The sequence below is a fragment of the Sciurus vulgaris genome, assembly GCF_902686455.1.
Source record: "Sciurus vulgaris genome assembly, contig: HiC_scaffold_629_arrow_ctg1, whole genome shotgun sequence".
Lineage (NCBI taxonomy): Eukaryota > Metazoa > Chordata > Mammalia > Rodentia > Sciuridae > Sciurus > Sciurus vulgaris.
In genome coordinates, this window is record NW_027632956.1 from 13,685,440 (window position 1) to 13,706,901 (window position 21,462).

At 38.5% G+C, this 21,462-nt stretch overlaps 1 protein-coding gene and 2 pseudogenes across 3 annotated transcripts; 1 reads left to right on the forward strand and 2 right to left on the reverse strand.

Annotated features, from left to right (window-relative positions):
- Positions 1-1,748: 1,748 nt before the first annotated feature.
- LOC306652085 (renal cancer differentiation gene 1 protein-like) lies at positions 1,749-2,087 on the forward strand (annotated as a pseudogene). The gene has a single exon. The product of its transcript is annotated as a renal cancer differentiation gene 1 protein-like (transcript).
- Positions 2,088-8,623: 6,536 nt separating this feature from the next.
- Positions 8,624-12,458, reverse strand: LOC306652115 (DNA-directed RNA polymerase II subunit RPB2-like; the record flags this gene model as incomplete). Its single annotated transcript, XM_079125172.1, has 3 exons — positions 12,314-12,458; positions 9,469-9,581; positions 8,624-8,759 (listed from the first exon to the last, which is right to left on the reverse strand). The coding sequence occupies exons 1-3, from the start codon at positions 12,398-12,400 to the stop codon at positions 8,624-8,626; spliced, it is 336 nt and encodes a 111-aa protein (XP_078981298.1). The 5' UTR covers positions 12,401-12,458.
- Positions 12,459-15,618: 3,160 nt separating this feature from the next.
- LOC306652117 (26S proteasome non-ATPase regulatory subunit 4-like) lies at positions 15,619-21,020 on the reverse strand (annotated as a pseudogene). The gene is made up of 3 exons: positions 20,966-21,020; positions 19,960-20,155; positions 15,619-16,786 (listed from the first exon to the last, which is right to left on the reverse strand). The product of its transcript is annotated as a 26S proteasome non-ATPase regulatory subunit 4-like (transcript).
- Between the last annotated feature and the right edge of the window lie 442 nt (positions 21,021-21,462).

Below are 21,462 nucleotides of genomic sequence, written 5' to 3' on the forward strand. Positions count from 1 at the left end.
ATCAATCAGGTAATACCAATATACCTCAAAAGGGAGTATATACCCTATAAGCCCATAAAGCTAGATAAGTACATTATAGCTTTAAAAATCTCACAGGAAAAGAAATATATATGACATGGTGGTGCAGGTCTGTAATTGTGGCAACTTGGGAGGCTGAGACAGGAAGTTCTCAAGTTTGAGGGCAGTCTTGGCAATTTCAAGACCCTGTACCAAATTAAATAAAAAGGGACACTGGGTGTAATGTCACATTCCTGTAATCCCAGGGGCTTGGGAGGCTGAGTCAGGGAACCCCAAGTTCAAGACCATCCTCTGCAACTTAGCAAGGCCCTATCTCAAAATAAAAAACAAAAGGGTTTGAAATATAGTTAGACACTCTGGATGCAATCTCCAATTAACAAAAATCAAAAAAGTAAAGCAAATATAAAAATGTATTTTAAAAAATGCCTAATGAGCCTTTTAAAAGCTTTTTCTTGATATTCCAGTTGAGATTAGTGACTGCATTCACTACATTATAAACTCTGAAGTACCATGTATTTTCAACAAATAAAGGTGATATCTATTTTTTTCTCTGGATAAGCTTCTAATGTGGAATTTTTAATATTTGTCTTTTTTGGAATTGTTTAAATACACAAATTTTTGCTAACACATACTGTCTCACCTCCTATGTAGCTACTCTTTTAAATATCTTGAGTTTCTAAACTGTAAGTCAAAAAATTCTTTCCTCTTTTTTATGCTAATAGCTAAAGAAAAATATCGGTTTCATAATTTAAAACCTCTAGTGATTTCATATTGAGAACAAAATAAAAATCAAAACAATTTACAGTAAATAAACTAAAGAAACTACTAGTCCTATAACATTATTTTCTATGAATGCTATAGTCATAGTTGACACCCTCACCTGAGATACTCCAGCTCTGGCTTGATGAGTTTCTTTTGGTCACCCCAGTTTCCAGCAGCTGAAGACTATTTTAAGCCATGAGATATTATTCTTATTTTAATTGCCAACTCCAAATTAAAGTCCTTTCCTCAATCATTAAACTTCTGTGCATAGATTCCCACTTCTTTCAGCTAATTCTTAAACATACTGACAAAATGGTATTGCTTTAAATGTTTTAGTATCTACAAAATTCATTCATAACAAGGACAATATTGCCCACAAGGGGTTGAAAATGGTTGTGGCAGGGCACAAAATCAAATGAAAACAAAACAAAAACACCCACACACATATATATAGTATATACACCTATGTGGCAATTAAGAAAATGTGTCAAAAAAGTCTCAGTAGGACAATAACAAAAAAATCTGAAAAATATTAATTTATAAAAAACTGACAAAACCTGTTCAAAATACTAATGTTAATATTTTTTTGTAATGCCTACATGTTTTGCTGTAAAAATAATTTTTCTTAAAGTTCACTATAGAAAATATGGAAAATATAGAAACATCAAGAATAAAATTTAAGGCCAAATTACATTGTTATATTGTGTTCATAAAGAAATATATAACAACAAATATTATTAGGTACAACTATAATGCACCAACAAAAAATATAGGGAGGGCTGGTGTTGTGGCTCAGTGGTGGAGTGCTTGCCTAGTCCATGTGAGGCATTGGGTTGTATGCTGGGCATCACATAAGAAAATAAATAAGTTATTGTGTTCATCCACAACTAAATGTATTTTTTTAAACATGGGGGAAAGGGTGTCAGTTCTGCTGTTTAGGTCTGGCTCTTTGGTACAAGCCCTTCCCCATGGCTGACTGTGAAGAGTTTCATGTTTCTTTGCCTCCCCCACTGCCTCCCTCCTCTCCTTCTTCAGATGTTTCATCAGCATTCTCCCCCAGTGTCCCAGTGAGTTTGGGCTGGCCAATTTCAAGCAGAAGCAGCGACCGAACTGTGGACCCACTGGGGGAAGTGGAGCTGTAGATCAGAGTGCAGCATTTTCTCTAACCAAACTTCTTAAAGCCACATCTGCAGGACCAGCTCAAGTGGAAGAGCTTGCCCTCAAATGTACAGAAAATGCATGTTGCCTTAAAAACTTGGCAGGACCTCTTGAAAGAATGCTATGATTCTTTCAAACCTAACAACTGATTTGGCCTTATTTGGACAGTGTAACATCCTTCTTAACATACATTTTTTGCACATGTATTGCAAAATAGGATGGTCACTTCAGCAGTTTGGTGTACTCAGAATGAATAGTTTCTGGATTTTATGAAAGAAGAAGACTGATATTTTTGATGCAGACCAGTATTCATTTTTTTCTTAAATACTTTCTGTCCTCTAAACTTCTGTAGAATCCTTTATGGAAGCTAATTCCATCAGTAGATAATTAATGTTAATAGTGCTACCAGTAGCATACTACACAGATCAAGATGCAAGAATGGCAGACTTTGAAGTTGAGATTCATTTTATGGTCCAAAGGAGTTAACTAAGGTTGCCTATGCTGGATCCAACTTCATTAGGGTAAATTCTCCAAAACCTATGTTTGAGTCTTGTTTTTATATCTTTAGCTCCTGAAACAGTGTTGCACAACACTTGCTAAATCCTTGTTGAATAAAAGACTTGACAAACATAATTAAAACCTTTTTTCCTTCATATTTTTAGCATGAAGACTAATTGTTTCTCTAAATATGTATAAATCTGAACTTCATTGACTTGAAGGTAAACATTCTCTTTTTTAATGGGGATTTGAACTTTGTTAGTAGTTTTTAAAAATACAATTGTTTTTAACCTATGAAGATGCTTTTTAAAAAAGTATGTCAGAAAATGAAAGCATGTCAAGAGAGAATGCATGTTTTTGCCCTATTTATTTCTACGGTTAATTGCTCTAATTGTTAATATTCCTTGTATTTTACATTTTTGTATATTTGACTGCTTGCTATAAAATATCTTATCAAGGGCTGGGGAGATAGCTCAGTTGGTAGAGTGCTTGCCTTGCATGCACAAGGCCATGGGTTTGATCCCCAGCACCACACACACACACACAAAAAAAAAAAAAACAAAAAAAAACAAAAAACAAAAAAAACAAAAAACCTTATCAAATTTGTGACTCAGTACTAAGTAGCAAGTTATTTGCATAATAATTCTAAAGAAATTGCTTTGTTTCCACTTTATCAAATTTAAATGATGTATTATTGATCTCAGTGACAGTGTTCAATTTTATGTGTCCTGTATCTTATATTGCTTTTTGGTGGTTTGTGTCATATGTCAGCTATTAAGCCAAGTTTGATGCTTTGATGCTCTACTATATTATAATTTTTTAAATGTATTTGATGTGGCATCTTAATACTTTGTAGATATGGAGATGTGTCCAGAAGAATATTCCTAAGCTCCTGAGTGGGGGCAATGCAAGGGGACATATGAATGGGCAAAGAACAGTGTTTTTCAGCATATTAGGTCATAGATCTTTATTATTTTTTTTAGTTCAAGATCACACATATTGTGTGATTTTTATACCAAAGAGATGCTCACTTCAGTATAATAAAATTATTTTTCTTTTAAATTTCTGAAAATTGCAGTTTTAAAATATATAAAAATAAAATTTATTAAAATCAAATAATAATAATAATAATGAACAAATAAATAAATGTAGGGGAAAAATGAAAAGCCAGGTGTGGTGGTGCATGCCTATAATCCCAACATCTTTGGAGGCTAAGACAGGAGGATCAGAAGTTTGAGGCCAGCCTTAGCCAATTAGCAAGGCTCTGGGCAACTTAGTGAGACTCTGTCTCAAAGAATTAAAAGGGTTGGTGATATAACTCAGTCGTAAAAGTCCCCTGTCTAAAATTCCCAGTACCAAAAGAAAAAAGAAAAAAAGATGTAAAATCCCAATGCTCAAAGAAATGATCACTGCTAACATTTTCATTCATTTTCCTCTAGTTCATGTTTGTATACTTTAAGAGATGATACAAAACAAGACTAATAAAATTTTCAGTATCAGCACTTAGAAAATCAATGCATGGCTGGGAATATAGCTCAGTGCTACAGTGCATGTCTTGCATGCACAAGGCCCAGGTACAATCCTCAGCACTGCAAAGAAAAAAAAAGAAGAAAGAAAATCAAGGAAATGTATTATTTTCTGAAACATTCCTCAAAGTTACCAGAAAAATAAAGAAAATATGCACTGCTGGGCACAGTGTCACATGCCTATAATCCCTGCTACTTGGAGGCAGAAGGAACAGGATCACAAGTTCAAGGCCAGCCTCAGCAGCTAGCAAGATAAACATAAAAAGAACTGGGAATGCAGTTGAGTGGTAAAGTGCCCCAGGGTCCAATCCTAGCATTAAAAAATATAAATAAACAAACATAAACAAGAGATATGCTGTGCTTACAAACATCATTCCCAGATATGAACACAAACTAAATCTGAGCAAGTAGCAAAGAGAACATAGCAAGTTTCAGAGGTACATCGTATGCTACCAAGATGGTTTATCAACTCCAAGTGTAATGAAACAATCTATAATCAATCTCCTTATTTCAACAATTTTCTTCTGTAACATCTTACCCTCTAAAAAAGAATTCAAGTAGTGGCCCAGCAAGATCCAATCTTTTGTTTCCATAGTGATCTCTGTCATCGAGTTCTCTTGTACCCAAAGTAGCTAGAAGTAACCTATAAACCATATATCTTTAAAAAAAAGAAAAAAGAAGTGAAAAAAAGGGTTGGTGATATAGCTCAGTTGGTAGAATGCTTGCCTTGCAAGCATAAGGCCCTGGGTTCAGTCCCCAGCACCGCAAAAAAAAAAAAAAAAAAAAAAGTGAAAAAAAAATTGTCTTTGTTTTCTGCTCCAATAATATTTATGAGAAAACATCATTCTTTACATTTAGCTTTAAGAAAAACACTCTATCTCAACTACATCTTAATAGAGAACTTAAAACAATAAAATTTAAAATATCCCAAGAAATATAATTTTTTGGTCTCAAAAAATCAGTAACACCAACATGAGGAAGCATTTCTTTTTGTAAGACTTCTTTTGCATATTTAATTCTTTTCTCTTTAGTAATGCCAGGCTTTTCCCCTCTCCAACCAACGAAATTTAATGCACCATTCTGTTCTTGAATGACAAAATCTTCATCAAGAGAAGGTTTAACCTGTCAAATAATTTATATAGAAATTTTAAAATTCATATTTTCACCTCAAAATGACTCAGCTCTCATTTAACTTAATAACATGCCAGATATTCCTATAAACCTAATCAAATATGTAAGTGTTTTTAGGAAATCAGGAATTATAAAAATCTTAGAACTAGAAGAACCACCTCAAAGGGCTGGGGATGTAGATTAGTGGTAAAACACTCCCAGATTAAATCCCTGGTACCAAAACAAATAAACAAAGAAACAAAAATGCAATGAATGATTCTGAATTGGATTCTGAACTAAGAAAAAAGTAGTATTAAAGATAATTTTGGAGCTGGGTGTGGTGGGGCACTCAGGAGGCTGAAGCAGAAGATTCCAAGTTCCAGGTCAGCCTAGACAATTTTGCAAGTCTGTCTCAAAATATACAAAAAGATATGGGACTTGGGGATGTGGCTGAGAGGTAGAACAGTTGCCTACCATGCTCAAGGCCCTGAGCTTGATCCCGAGCACTGGGCACACTCACTCGTTCACTCACACACACACACACACACAAATGAGGCTGTAGCTCAATAGTATAATGCCCCTGAATTCAATCCCCTACACAAGGGAGAGGAAGAACTAGCAAATACAACTAGCAAATACATGAGTAAGATCTGCATATTCATAGTATTACATCTACATTAAATTTCTTGATTTTAGTAATTATACCATGATTATGTAAGTGAATATCTTGGATCTTGGGAAACAAACTAAAGTATTAGGAGTAAAGAGGCATAATACCTGTTAACTTACTCTCAAATGGTCCAGAAAAAAAGTCACATGTATGAATATATAGAATAACAAAGCAAATGTAGGCAAGTTAACAACTAAATCTGAGTGAAGAATACAGAGTCCTCGGCACTACTCTAGTAACTGTTCCCTAAGTTTGAAATTCCTACAAAACAAAAAGTTTTTTCTTTTCCTCAAAATAAAAAGAAATAAAGGTATCAACTACTCATTTTTCCTTTTTACTAAATTACACTAGACTAGTGTACTTTTATAATTTTTCTTACTGCTTTCTTCATGAGGCTGCCATTGAACTTCTGGCTGCCTCTACTTTTCATGTGTATGTTGTATGGAACTGTCAGCAGAGAGGCCTAAACAGGGAAGTCGTTCACTACACATGAAATTTGTGACAGTCAAATTGCTTTTCACAGATTTCTGCTGTTTTAGGGTTTGCTTGTTTTGGGACCAGGGATTGAACCCAGGAGCACTTAACCACTGAGCCACACCCCCAGTCATTTTTTTATACTTTATTTAAAGACAGGATCTTGCTGAGTTGCTTACAGTCTCACTGAGTTGCCAAGGATGGCTTTGAACTTTCCATCCTCTTGCAGCACTCTCTGGAGCTGCTGGGATTAGAGGCATGCACCACCATGCCCAGCTCTTCTATGTTTTAAGGTTAGCAACAATTAGTACCTCTAAATTTCTTATCAGACACTATGAATATATTGTTTTCATATTACAATTTCCATCATCTCTGGATCTCCACAATTATAAGTAATATGTTCTAGGATATCTCTATCAGCCACAAAACCTAATTCTCTGAACACAACAATGATGGGAACTTCTTGCTTGATATATGTGCTGAACAATAGCACTTTTTTTGCACCCTAGAAAAATAAAATACCATTAGAACACAAATATACAAGAGCTCAGAGAAATATAAAAACACCAAGAAAACCATTTAAATTACAGCTACTCAGATGGCTGAGGCAGGATGTTTATAAGTTTGAAGTCAGCCTTGGCAAAGTCCAAACTTGTCTCCACAACTTAGCAAAATCCTGTCTCAAAATAAAAAATAAAAAGGGAGAGGGGAACAGTTCAGTGGTAAAGTATCTCTAAATTCAATCCCTTTTAAGTTCATATATTTCATAAAATCATGTCTCCCCATACTCTGAGGAACCTCCTACAACTGCTTTACAAAACTGCTTAAGTAAGTTAACTAATTTTACAGACAACCTGGTCGTTTAAATCATATAGAACTTCCATTCTCATCCATATGCCTGTCAAGATCCTCTAAGAATTAAACAAATACCACACCTGGAAATGACTTTTGGCTGGCAAAGAATACAAATACAGTTGATACCTTTCTATCCCATCCCCCCTGGGGGTTGGGGGTCTTGGGAAGAAAAAAAAAATAGATGAGCAGTAAAAGAGAAAGAACATGAATAGACAAATATAGAAAAACCTAAGTACATGATAAAAACTAAATATTAAATCAGAGCCAATCTGTGAGTGCTATGGTTTAGATGTGATGTCCCCCAAAAGTTGACGTGTGAGACAATGTAAGGTTTGGGGAAAAAATGATTGGATTATATCCTTTAACCTAATCAGTGAATTAATCCAGATAGGGATTAACTGAATGGTAACTGAAATGGCAGGGTATGGCTGGAGGAGGCAGAAATTGGGGGCATGACTTTGGGTATCTGGAGAGTGGAGTCTCTCTCTCTGTTTTCTGATAACCATGTAGGCTGTTTCCCTGGGCCCCACTCTTCTGCCATAAAGTTCTTACATCAAGCCCCAAGGAATGGAGCCAGAATTCTACAGACTAAGACCTCTGAAATCGTAAGCCCCCACCCTTTTCCTCCCCTACAATTGTGCTGGTCAGTCCTTTAGTCACAGCAGCATAAAAGCTGACTAAAATAGTGAAGTACCTTCTTGTTTGAATACCACTTCAAAACTAACAGCCTCTTACATACAAGTTTCTCTTTTCCAATTTCTTCCAAAGGACTGGGGATGTAGTTAGTAGTAGAGCACTCCTGAGTCCTTTCCCAAGTACCACAAAGAAAAATAAAAGCTTATGATAGAATCCCTAAGTAAGCTATAAAAGAGTGGTTCTATCTTGCTTATACTCTTTTGCTTTTCTGCCAGTCCCTACTCCCCATACCAGGGATTATGTGGGCCTTTGTGGGCATTCTACCACATCCTTAGCACCAATCTCTCCCCTTTATTATTTTTGAGACAGGTCTTGCTAAGTTTCTCAGGCTGACCTCACACTTATGATCATCCTGCCTCAGCCTCCCAGGTTGCTGGAATTATACATATGTGTCACTGTGCCTGGCTCTATAGCTCTTTGTGCTTGCTCTCTGTGTCAGCTGAATGGAGAGGACCATATGGCAAGAAACAGAGAAGCTTCCAACCAACAGCCAGTAAAACCTGAAAGTGTCCAATGACCAGTAAGGAACTGAATCCTGTCAACAACCATGTGAATATGCTTGGGATGACTGCAGCCTAGCAAACAACTTGACTATCACCTTATGAGAGACACTCAGTCAGAGGACCCAGTTAAGCTGCACCCAGATTCCTGATCTACAGAAACTACAAGATGATAAATGTTTCTGTTGGAGTAATCTGTTACATGGTAATAATAATAATAATACCTAACACATAATACCAATTACATGCTCCAGAGAACCTTTTTTTGACTAAGAATGCAAAACAAGACACAAAGGAATGAAGAAAAAGCAACATATCATATCCCAGACTATACCTGCCCTTCTCTTGCCAGCATGCTAACCCATATAGTACTGGTAGTTGGGAAGAATTCTCCAGACATGACCTATACTCTCCTGTGGAGGCATATTTAGAATCCTTTTTGGCAAACACATACACTGTATTTGTTGCCATTTTCTCTTGGGCAATAAGAACCTATATGTGCAATAAGAAAGTTATAGCCATGAAATCAAAAGGTCATTGAAGTACAAAGAGTCAAATGTGCACCTTAATTTAACTTGATCATAAAGGTTTACAGAGAAACAGTAATTCTTGAAATTTGCAAACTCCATTTTGCATTAAATGCTTTGTAAAAATATATAACTCTAATAAATGATAAAATTCTAGTTTATATTATATACATCTAAATAAGCTTAAGTTTAGCTGTCACACCATAAATATTTTAAATCCACTTTCTGGCTACCCTGTATGAAAGTCTACTTTTTCATTTCAAATTTAATAATTTAAATTTTAGCTATCATTTTGTAATGTTTTAAAATAATGTTACTGTACCTTTTCAGATCCATTAATAATGAAATAGCCACCAGAATCCAAGGGACATTCATTTAACTCACAAAGATCATGATTTGTTAAGTCATTCAACAGGCAGTAAGTTTAATGCAACATAATTGGAATTTTTCCTATAAGTTTTCTGATGCTGAGCCTGAAGTTGTTCTTCACCTTCTTTAATGATTATTTTTGTTATGCAATCATAAAGTAGAGCAGAATACCTTTGAAAATAGAAGTAGATCACAGTTGAGCAATAGTAGGGTATTTGCTAAAACACAAATCCTCAACTGGTTAACATATATTTTCTGAATTCTATTTCAGTAACAGCTGATGACAAAAAATATATATTTCTTACATGAGATTTCTTAATCTGGTCTCATTTGGCAGCATTGGAGAAGGAGCACCATATTTTTTCCAATGGGTAGGTTTGGAGAGGTAAATTTGCTCAAATTTCAACAAATCCATTGGCTAAAATTAAACAAGAAACAGGAAAATGGCAAATAAATTTTCCCATAAACACTTTATTGATTCTGACATTAATAAATGACATTAATATTTTAAGTAAAATCAGTTCTTCAAACTGGCAAAATTAGTCTATTATTGATATGAGGACTCTTCAAAGTCAATATACACATTACATATATGTATAGTTTTACACCTAATGCTTTCTTAAGGCAGAAATAAAATGACTTAATATGCAATAGGTACATAAAAGCTGCATACAGGTTTACACCAGTCAAAACAAATTTTATTAATGACCTATATAATTTCATACCCCTCTCTCTGGTTAAGGTAAAAAGTACAAAATGACCAGAGAACAAAAATAAATTGACATTTAGAACTTCTCAAATCTAATCAATAGAATATTAGAAAAAAATAAACCTAACTCTTCCATTAAACAACCAAAAAATAAAGAATAAAAGGGCAGACACAGTGGCACATGCCTATAGCCCCAGTGACTCAGGAGGCTGAGACAAGAAGATGGCAAGTTCAAGGACAGCCTCAGAAACTTAGCAAAATCCTAAGCAACTTAGTGAGATCCAGTCTCAAAATTGTACAAAAAAATTTAAAAGGCTTGGGATATAGTTCAGTGGAAAAGCACCCTTGTGTTAAATTCACAGTACCAAACACACACACACACACACACACACACACACACACACACACACACACACCAAAAGAAAAATCCTAATCATTCTCATTCTGTATAAAGTACTAAGCACTTCCAATCCTGGCTGACTATAGCTCAGCCCACAGCAAAATGCAAAGAAATAAAAAGTTCTCAATTAAACATCTGCTGCCTAACTAAACATGATCCATGAATATAAGTCTTCAGAGAGAAACAGATACAGGATTTCTCTATATATCAATTCTCATAGAAGATGGAACTAAGCAGACCCTTTCCTCATGGAAAATTATTCATATCCAAGGCTCCCAAGCTGGAATAGATAAAGGGAAAAGAGAATTGGTAGGAGTATTGAACCAAGGGGAAGGACCCCTCCATTCCTTTTTTCCATTGTCACTTTAGTTTAGGAAACTATGTTAGACTATTCTAAGATTTTCAACAACTTCCAGCATCTTTCCCTTTCAAGTAAATACCATTTCCAAAGTGACCTTTCTTAAATAATGCTTTATGCATATTCTCTGATAATTTTTCAACAATTCCTCACATCATCGAAAATCTCTGACAATCTGGCTCCACCTTACCATCAAATAAGACCAAAAACAGAAACTGGGCTGGGTGCAGTGGCACAGGTGAGGCCCTGGGTTAAATACCTAGTATTATGGGGTGGGATGTGGGGGGAAGATAAACTAAAATTTAGAGGTTGATTGCAGTGGTTCCCATCCCATTCTCAACCCAAATACATCGAATATTTTCTTGTGGAAATGCCTAAGCCTTTTTCTCCTCTGCTCTTCTTTTCTATTAAGCTCTGATAACTAAGCTTTACAGATCACTTCTACTGGAACTTTGAATATGCTGTTGTACTATTATCTCTCTACTTATGTATAAACCATGAAGAAAAAATGAGAAAAAAAGAAACCTTATGTTCCTTTGTCCATCACAGCCCCTGAAATGTCAATTACTTTTGCTGTTAAGAGCAAAATTCTGTGTAGGATGTACAATGAGAATGAAATCAAACCAGCCCTTTTAATATAAGCTATGGAGAAATAAGACTGAAATGGCTACAAATTACCACTTTCCCCACTATCTAACTTTACCTCATTTTGCTTTGCAGTTTTCCCTGTTAATCAAAGTTCAACATTATCCAACATTTGCCACTCTACGTTTCTAAAACTGGGGACAGTCAATGCATTATTTTGGACTTTACAATCATTATATAAAACTAAAATCACACATTTAACAGTGTTATAATCTTAAGTTATAATTTTAACAATGTTAAAAAATGCACATATGTGAATAAAACTTTAAAGAACTGAAAAAGTAAAAAGGGCTAATAAGTTTTGATGATTTTCCTTTTTGTCTTTTATTTGTACTTTGAGAACAGTCTTCCCTTCTTACACAGGCTGGGCTAAAACTGGAGATCCTCCAGCCTCAGCCTCTGAAGTAACTAGAATTACAGACAGGCACCCCCACATTCAGCTTGTAGTTTTCTTTTTTTCAGTCTCATATTGTTATGATACTGCATCCCATGTAATAAATAAAAAATCAGGAGAAGTCCTCCTAACACTTTTTCTTATCCAGTCATGATGGCACTGCCTGTAATCCTAGCTACTTGGAAGTCTAAGTCAGGATGGTTTTCAGGTTTGAGGACAATCTTTTCAATGAGAAAGAGTGTCTTAATAAAAAATAAAAAGGGTTTGGAACATAGCTCAGGTGCCGAGTGCCTTCCTAGCATATACAAGTCCTGGGTTCAATCCCCAGAATTGGAAGGGGGGAAAAGAGACAAAAAGTAAAATTATCTAAAGTAATTATTTCTGGCTTGCTTCTCTTTTTTGTACATCTTTGAGTTCCTTCTTCCCAAATATTAAATATCCCCGTCTGCATAAGGATTAGGGTTTTGACTAACTTAACTTACAAAAATACATCTCTAGTAACATTACATCAGAAGGTGACTAAAGATGCTATAAGTACACTGCTAAAAACTCTTACTGACTTTTAACCATTAAGCCAAGTGCAAGCAGGGCTGAAATTTCAAACTATCTTCTATCCATGGAACTTATTAGAATAAGCATCTTACCAGTTCTTCGACTTCTCCACTAGCATGTTGAGCTTTAGCTTGTGGGTCAATAGGTGGAGCATCTTCCACAATTCCTTGAAGACACATCTGAATAAACTCATCAAAAGAATCCAACTGTTATCTGACCAAGACTTTTTCATCAAAATAAGAACTAGGAAAATAATGAAGTCCAAAAATTAGTTTCAACTTGGTTTGTTTTCTAGCATATTTCTTCATTCTCATTATAATTCAATTCAAATATTCTTAAGAACCAATTACTCTGTGCCAACCACTAAACAAGATATTATGAGGTTCCTAAAAAAAGAATAATATCACCACTAGGTATTTTATAGATAAATTTTATTCAAACATTTATTGAAAAAAGGGTCAAAGAAAATGGAGAGTAAAGTATGATATTAAAAATTTTAGTTTGAATAAAATGGAGGATGGTGATATTAACAACTAAAATAGAGGCCAGGAACAGTGGCACATGCCTGAAATCTTACTGGCTTGGGAGGTAAGGCAGGAGGATTAGAAGTTCAAAACCAGTCTCAGCAACTTAGTGAAGCCATAAAAACTCAGTAAGACCCTATTTCTAAATAAAATACAGAGGTTAAGTGCCTCTGAGTTCAATGCCCAGTTCAAAAAAATAGGAAATGTGTATGAATTTTAGGTAAAAATCATTAGTTCTGGGCTTGGGGATATTGTTCATTAGCACACACAAAGTTCTGGGTTAGAACCCCAGCACCAAAACAATAACAAAAACAAAGATCATTAGTTCTCTTTAGAATATGTTAAAGGAGAGATGAGAGTAAATCATTTCAGTGAAAATACTTAGCAAACAACTGGTGATAAAAGTGAAGCATGTGTGAGAGATGAGTAAGTAGTATAGATCCAGAAATTAGAAGGTCCAAGAGGAGGATGGACCTTATTAGTTACAAGGAACTGGCCCTTGTTCAGGAAAGAGACAGGGAAAGAAACACATAAGACAGAAAGAGATAAAAATGCAAGTGAAATCTCAGCAGATGACTCCCCAGCTCCACCCAGGAAAGCTACAGTTAGGCACCAGAGGCTGGAGAGTTCTAACATCTAGAACAACCCTAAAACCTGGATTGTCTCATCAGCCCTCAGCAGTAGGAAGTACCCCATCTCATCTGTCGCAATTCCTCCACCTTGTGACACCAACATTTAATACCTGAGTCTTTCTTAGTTTCTACTCCCCTCTTTCTAGTAATTACTTGGATCCTTACATCAATTTTCTGAGATATGAAAACCAACCTCCCATTTTTTCATCATCAAATCACCTAGATCATTGGCAGGACTACAAAATGGCTGACTCTTTAACAAGGCCTTAACCCTGATCAAATCAATAATGACCACCAATATAAAATTAGGTCCTACAGTATAGAATAAAGCATACAACCATCCTTGTATAAAGCACGACCTAAGAATGGGTCATTTTCTTTTCTTTTTATTTTTAATCTTTATTTATTTATTTTTACATGGTAATGAGGATTGAACCTAGTGCCTCAAACGTGCAAGACAAAGGCTTTACCACTGAGCTACAGCCCCAGCCTCTTTCTTTTTCTTTTTTTTAAGTGGCTGGGGCATTTTATTTCTGTAGAATGTGGGATAGCAGAAAAAATTTCTCCTATTTGGGACATTTACTGATATATAAAAATCACATGGAAGCCAGGGCCTAATATAAGTAAAAATGGTTGTTATAAAAAATTTAAGATGAAACTTAACAAAACTATACAAATATTTCATTACTTCAGGGCACTGAATTATAACTATTTTCATTAAAAACTTAAGAATAGTTTCATTAAAATGTTGTCCTGTTTGTGATCATAGACCAGTGGTAATGCAAACATCTGTCTAGCACACATATGGCTCTGGATTTGATCTCTAGCACCCTTATTGCCAACAACACAACAATCTAAATAGCCAGGTGCAGTAGCATGCACCTGTAAGTCCCAAATACGTGGGGGGCTGAGATAAGAGGATCATTTGAACATTGGAGTTTAGGGCCAGACTGGGCAACAGAAAGACACCATCTCTCCATTTTTTGGGGAAAGACGGAAGAGTACCAGGGATTGAACTCAGAGACAATCAACCACTAAGTCAAATTACCATCCCTATTTTCTATTATATTTAGAGACAGGGTCTTCTTGCCACCTTGGCATAATTGAGACTGGCTTTAAACTAGACATTCTCCTGCCTCAGCCTCCCAAGCCACTGGGATTACAGGCATGGATAACCAAGTCAGGCAAAAACCCATCTCTAAAGAAAAAAAAAAAAAAAACTCTTTTGAATATGACAAACCTCCCTGGTCTCATCTTTTTCTCATTTTTTCATCAACTCAATTGGCACAGTTGAACAAGTACCAGTTGGATATGCAAGTTGGGCTTTCAGCATGGAGCTGCGGTCAAAGTTAGCAGTGCTTCAATGGTCACCTGCATTTCTTAAAATGAGGTGTTCTTTGATATGAGTGAACTCTCAGGAACTCATAGGTTAGATCATTCTCATGAGTATGCTCATGGGAGTATATCATCAGGAAGTTCTTGAAGAAGATGATGCTCACCAGGTTGCAAATGGCAGGAACTTCCAAATGACAATTACCAGGCTTCTTGGGCACACTCCAGATACTGTGCTACTGAAGTGGACTTGCACAACTCAGCATGTTCCATGTCAACCTCAATGTCATGTGGAAAAGCAAGAGGTGAGGACCAAAGACAGCTGCCCTTGTCCCTGGCTCTTACTCAGATTTCCTTGGCATCAGGTTGCAAATGATTTGAAGCCCAATTGTGTGATTTGGGGATACATACGTGTTAGCTTCTGCTGATAGCATTCAGAAGGAAATGGGGGAATGTACAACCTAGTCTCCCAGTATCATTGGAGGTCCAGTGTGAAGAGGAATGAAGCCCTTTTCTACACTATTGTTAATTTGGATGGAGGTTCTGAAGAGATGCAGTGTATATTCTTCAATTGGGTGAAGAATATGGTGTTCTCATGTGCACCATGGCTCTGGGAATGAGTGTCTCATGCTTTGCAGGGTCAAGAATGACACAAGAAGTGCTCTTTGAAAGAAAGAAGAAAAACAGAGACACCAGGCATGTGACGTGTTGGTGGTGGATATAGCCAGTCCAAGAAATAAAAAGTATGCTAAAACTTGCAAATGCTTGAGGATACACTCTCTCTTTTTTTTTTTTAATTTGCCAAGCTCTATTTAGGTTGTATTGGTTATAGATAACATATCTAACCCTATATCCCACCCCACCATATGCAGTCCCCTGGGCAGGCTCTGCCAACTTTTTCTCCCAGTCTCACTTCTTATCCTCTTCCTTCTTGTCCTTCTTGCCATCCTTGGTGGCCTGCGAGTCCAGAGATCCTATGGCATTTCAAATGACTTCATTATCAGTATCCGCACCCAGATGGTTCTCTAGGACACTAAAAAACTCAGGGTCCTGCATCACGTCATAATCATCCTCCTCCTTGGTTGGTTCAGATGTGTCCATGGCTGAGCTGGCATCAAGGTTGGCTGATTCTGCCTGGCCAAACTCTGCTCCCTGCGGGGACATCTGCATGGCATAAGTAATCTGCTCTTTCTCAATCTTACTAATAGATCAGGGAGCCCTGTGCAGTCAAACTCCTGCTGGCTGATGATCATATTAAGCAGGGCATCATCTGAGTCTTCAGTCCCTCTTGTAACAATCCCAGCCTCAGCTGCAGAAGCTGCTGCTGCCCACCATGCCTCCTCCTACTGCCTTTGCTGCTGCTCTTCCATAGAAACATGAAGAGCCAGGGCATGCTCAGGATCAGCATTGGAATTCACTTCAAATTCAAAGTCACTGGCACCAAGACCCAGCATGGCACTGCTTTCACCAGCAAGAATTGGAGAACTGATGAGAGCATCAACCAAGTTGGGCCCAGGAGGCATTGTCACCAAATGAGAACAAGTTCCATCTTTGCCAGTCAGTGTGTTTACAAAGGCTGTCACATTTTCTGTGTTCACCTCCACTTTCCCAAAATTGACAATGTCAACTTTTACTTTTTCTTTCTTGAGGTGCTTAGCCAGTTTAACCAGATCCTTCTCATTGTCTTCTATGGGGCTTCCCACAAAAGCAATTATGCACAGCTTGTGATTCTTGCCCTGTCGGTACTTCAGAGTCAGATGAGCTATGTGAATGATAGTCCAAAAAGTGATCTTGCACTTGGGTTGAACGGTATGGAGCATGGACAGGATGCAGCCAGTGTCAGGGGTTAGAGTAATTAGCACTTCACAGTCATTGGCCAGAGAGATGAGGCCAACATTGTACTCATGGTTGCTTCCAGTCTTTGAGTGACATACTTTGTTGACAGCATACTGTTGGGCCTGATGGCCAAGGGGGTAAGAAGTCTCCATTCCACATATACTCACTGCTGCATACACAAAGCACAGTACTCTCCAAAAATATATTGCAACCTTCCTCCCTTCTGACTGGTTCTTGGGGACTGCATCCAGGATGCACTCTTCCTGCTCACTAAGGCCTATCACACATTTGCATGTTCTTTAATGTGTCCTCTTTTGGTATTCAGGTTTTGCCCATTTGGGGTATTCACTTTTAATTTTGAGCAGGATGGTTTGGACTAAATGTCTGATATTGAGGTGCATTCTTGAATTTGAGAGCCATGCTTCAGTGCTGCATATCCTAATGTAAAGTAATTTACATTGAATGTAAATGGTTCGTGGGTGTGGTGTAAAGAAAGTCTTTCCGTAGAGGTCTTGTGCTAAAAAAAATAAAATCAGCATATATATCATCAGCTGTCACTTGGAATCAAAAGGAAAGAGCCAGGAATTGGCAAGGGCATTGAAGTCCTTGCCAGGGGAATTAAGGTCAGTCATGATGGTTGCTCACAGAATGATCTGCACTGACTACCTACTGTATCTGTACAGGATGTTGAAGCAAAAGAAATGTCCTGAAATTTGGACATAGACCTTAAGAAAAGCCCATTTTGTTAGTGTCCCTTCACTGAAGTTGGTTTTCAACACCAACACCCATGTGCTATTCATGCCCCTCAAAGATCCTTACCCTTCTGTTTGTAGTAATCAGCCTTGAAGCTTTGTGCCATTTCTCATTCAGCACAATGTCTGTTCACCTTTGGTATTCTGGCCTGTGCAAATGTGTTCTTCATGCCAAGAGCAGGCTCTTGTTTCATCCACTGGCTTGTACTCTGCATCACACAGGGACTGATAATAGGCCATTTCTCAGAGGGCCTTGTGCCACAGAGGCAGCAGCCTGGTCAAGGGAATGAACCCTTGGGTGAACAGAGATGGAATAGATATTACTGCCTCTGAAGGTGGGTTGCAGGACATCTGGAAAAATCATGGCAGGACAAATTCTGAGTGCAGCCCAGTTGTAAGGCAGCAGCCAAGGTGGTTTGCCCTGGCTGGTGGAGTGAGCACAGAACCTCTCTCCTTGCCTGGAAGCTCCCCCCATCCTCCTTCCAACATGCTGACTGAATGACTCCCTAGTCTCCTCATGAGTTATCACAGCAGCCACACACCTGCACTTGGAAGACCAACTCCCCAGATTCCAGCTATCTCCTGTTATTGCTATCTCAGAAAGGAGGGGCCACCGACTAGACAGGGTGTGATGTTTCCCAATTCAAGGAGCACCTAAGGAAGCAGTGCTGTAAGCTCCCCTGCCATGAGCTGTCAGCAGCCATCATGCCCTGTGGCTGCTAGGACACTAGGTGAGTTGCCTGACTTGGACAAATCCCGGGTGTGCAAACCTAGAGGAGTGGTTTCAGAGGGCAATGCCAATGTGGCAGTGCTAGGGTCAGTGACCATAAAAACTCATGCAGACTTCCGTCCCTGCCTGGTCCCCCACACCTCATGGGAGATCCCTGCCCACAGCAGTAGCTAGGTGACCATGCTGCCATGATGCCGAGTGCGGCCAAACCAGCACTGCATCACCTTGGAGGACTAAAGTGTAGTGCGAGCTGTCAGGCTTCAGCTGGGACCCCTGACCTGCCTGGACTGGGAGTGATTCCTGGCCTGCTTGGCTGCACCCCACAAATCTCATAGCTCCACTTCAACTGGGTCAACAGGAAAGGATCCCATTTCTTCAAAGATCAGGCCCCTGACCCTGGCTCCATTCCTCTTTCCTCTTACCATCACCACACATCTGGCATTTCTTTTCAATCTCAGTCTGAAACCCCCAGCATCTGAAGTGTCTCTGGTTGCTATGGACAGAGCTGTCCAGCCGCCCCTCTGTGACCTCACTCTCTGATGTGCAGGCATGAGGTCAAAGACACCACTCCTCAATATCCAGGTGGCCCAAGGCCCAGAGAAAGCCTCTGCAGAGAGAAAGTGTGTGCTCCTACCAGAGCCTGGAACCTCTGTGCCCTTCACACCGGTCATTCTTGAAGTCTCCCCCTTCCACTGAGAATACAGTCGCTCTCCCATTTTTTCCTCTGAGGGAATGAAAACACTGGAAACCCAAATTCAGGCCATTTTCAGAGGGGAATGTATTGAAGTTGAAGGATTGAGAGATTCAGGATATGACTTTCAGTCACTTATCTCACTCCATTGAATCTTGAGAGAAAGAGGTAGAAACCTAATTAGCAGCAGGTGGACATTGCATGAGGAATTTGTTTTTCTTCCTGTCAGTAAATATCGGCCCCAGGATCCCAGATCCCATAAACCATAACCACTTCCCTTTTCTTCTTTAAATTTACTGACGGGGTCTGACTGTGTTTTTGAGGCATTCCCTCATTTAGGGAAACAGGCTTTGCCCAGGAGAAACACCTTCCTCTTCCTCATCCATAATTAAGATGTTATGCAAGATCCAGCACCTCCACTGGGTTGTGCCTTTTGTCCAGATATTTTCTGGTTAGAAATTGTCCAAGGAAAATTCCAGAAGGAAAAAGAGGAGTGAGGAAGGAGTCAGCAGTTTGTGATTAGAATGACTAGGGCTCCAGGTGTGAATGATCCCCGATATTTCCCTTTATACTGACAATCTGAGCATATTCTGATTCTCACATATGCCTGCCTCTCCTTCTGCCTCCCCTGACCCAAACTTCATGCTCACTGATACCATTTTCTGCTCAGTGTTCAGCTGCAAACCTTTTCCTCCTTCAATAGATAGGGATAAACATTTCCCCTCATGACTCATGGCTTGACTGTGGGTCTTGATGTGCAGGAAAGTTCCTTGCAGGATTGCTGTGGAAAGGAAGATGAAAATTTTCTAAGGAATTTGTTGGCTTTGTTTGGGACTGGGTTTTCTGAAGGGAATTTGACAGAGTCACAGCAGTTGGGGATCTAGAGGGTACCTAAAAGCGGTTCCTGCAATGCTAAAATATAGCTCCTCTTGGAGAGCGCTCACCTACCATATGCAAAGACCATGGTTTGAGTCCCCAGACCCTCAGATGGGGAGGGGACAGAAAGGCTCTTTTGAATATGCCATCCCTCCCTCCTCTTGTCTGTTTCTCCTCTTTTCAGCAACTAAATGGGCACACTTGAAAAAGAACCAGTTGGACACTCAAGCCTTTTCCAATCAGACTTTCAGTATGAAGCTGCAGTCAAAGTTAGCAGTGCTTTCTTGGTCACCTGTGTTTCTTAGCAGGAGATGTTTCTTGACATGAATCAACTCACAACAACTCATAGGTGTGCTCCTTCTCACGACAATGCTTGTGGGGTTATATCATCAGCAAGTTCTTCAAGAAGACAATGCTCACCAGGTTGCAAATGGCAGGAATTTCCAAATGACAACTGCACTAGTCTTTGGAAATTACCAGGCTTCTTGGGCACACTCCAGATGTGTGCAACTGAAGTGGACTTGCACAGGTCAGCACTTTCTGTGTCTTCCTCAATGTCATCTGGAAATGCAAGAAATGAGGATCAGAGACAGCTGGCCTTGGCCCTGGCTGTTCTCAGTCAGTTTTCCTCAGCATTGAGTTGTAAATGACTTGAAGTCCAATTGTGTGATTTGGGGATGCATACATGTTAGCTCTTGCTGATATCATTGAGGAGGAAATTGGGGAATGTACAACCTAGTCTCCCCATATCTTGGAGGTCCAGTGTCAAGAGGAATGAAGCCCACTTCTAGACTATTGTTAATTTGGATGGAGGATCTGAAGAGATGCAGTGCAGAATTGACTGAAGGATATGGTGTTTTAATATTTACCATGGTTCTGGAAATGAGTGTCTCATGCTTTGCAGGGTCAAGAATGACACATGAAGCCCTTTTGGAAAGAAGTCACACTGAAAGAGGGAAAGCAGAGACATTAGGCACCTGGCAGGGTGGCAGTAGATATAGCCATTCCAGGAAATAATAAGAATGCTACAATTTGAAAATACTTGAGGACACATGTTGTGAAATGTGGGTTGGCTTCTCAGGAAGGGAATGATAGTGACAGTGCCCCTTAATTCAGACACCAGGAGCCTGGTTCTGGGACAGAGACTTGATTTATTCAGGAAGTGCAATAGTTTATATATAGAGTGAAAACCAATCATATGAATGAGACAGCCAGGCCACTGCTCAGGTTACATGTTTACAGTTCTGTACTTCAGGGAAGAGCAGACTTCTGCTGGGGACCAAGAAGGCTCAAGATGCATTAGGTCATCACAGAGTGTACTCATGTGACATAAAGAGAGCCCAGTGTTCTGTGCTCAAGCCCAGTCCATACCTTGTATCCATGCCTGGTACACCACAGGATTCTCCTCATTTTCCCCCTTTTTCATTGTGACATCATAACCTGAGTTAACATGAGTTATCTAGTTTCAATTTTTGATGTTTTGTTACAAAGGCAGTGAATACATAGAAATGATATTACAATGCCAGCAAGGAAGAGCCCAAAAAATGCAATATTTATGGGATCAAATATGGAGGTGATTTTGTTCCATAATCATGTAAAGAAAGAAGCATTCAGTACAAGGTGGGCTTGGGTTTCATTGACATGATTGCATAACCTAATTTGAGTGTTAAGTTCTGAAACTGGGCATTCCAAGGACCACTTAAATATGTACTTAATTCTTGCCTCCTTTTAGTCACATTGTCAAGTGTTGCCATAGTTTCACACACATAGGGTAATGTGGGATTATGTTGTAAACACATTGTCATTTGCATGATATCCATTCTTTCATTTGTGAAATCTATTTGTTGCTGCAAATTTAGGATACCCCC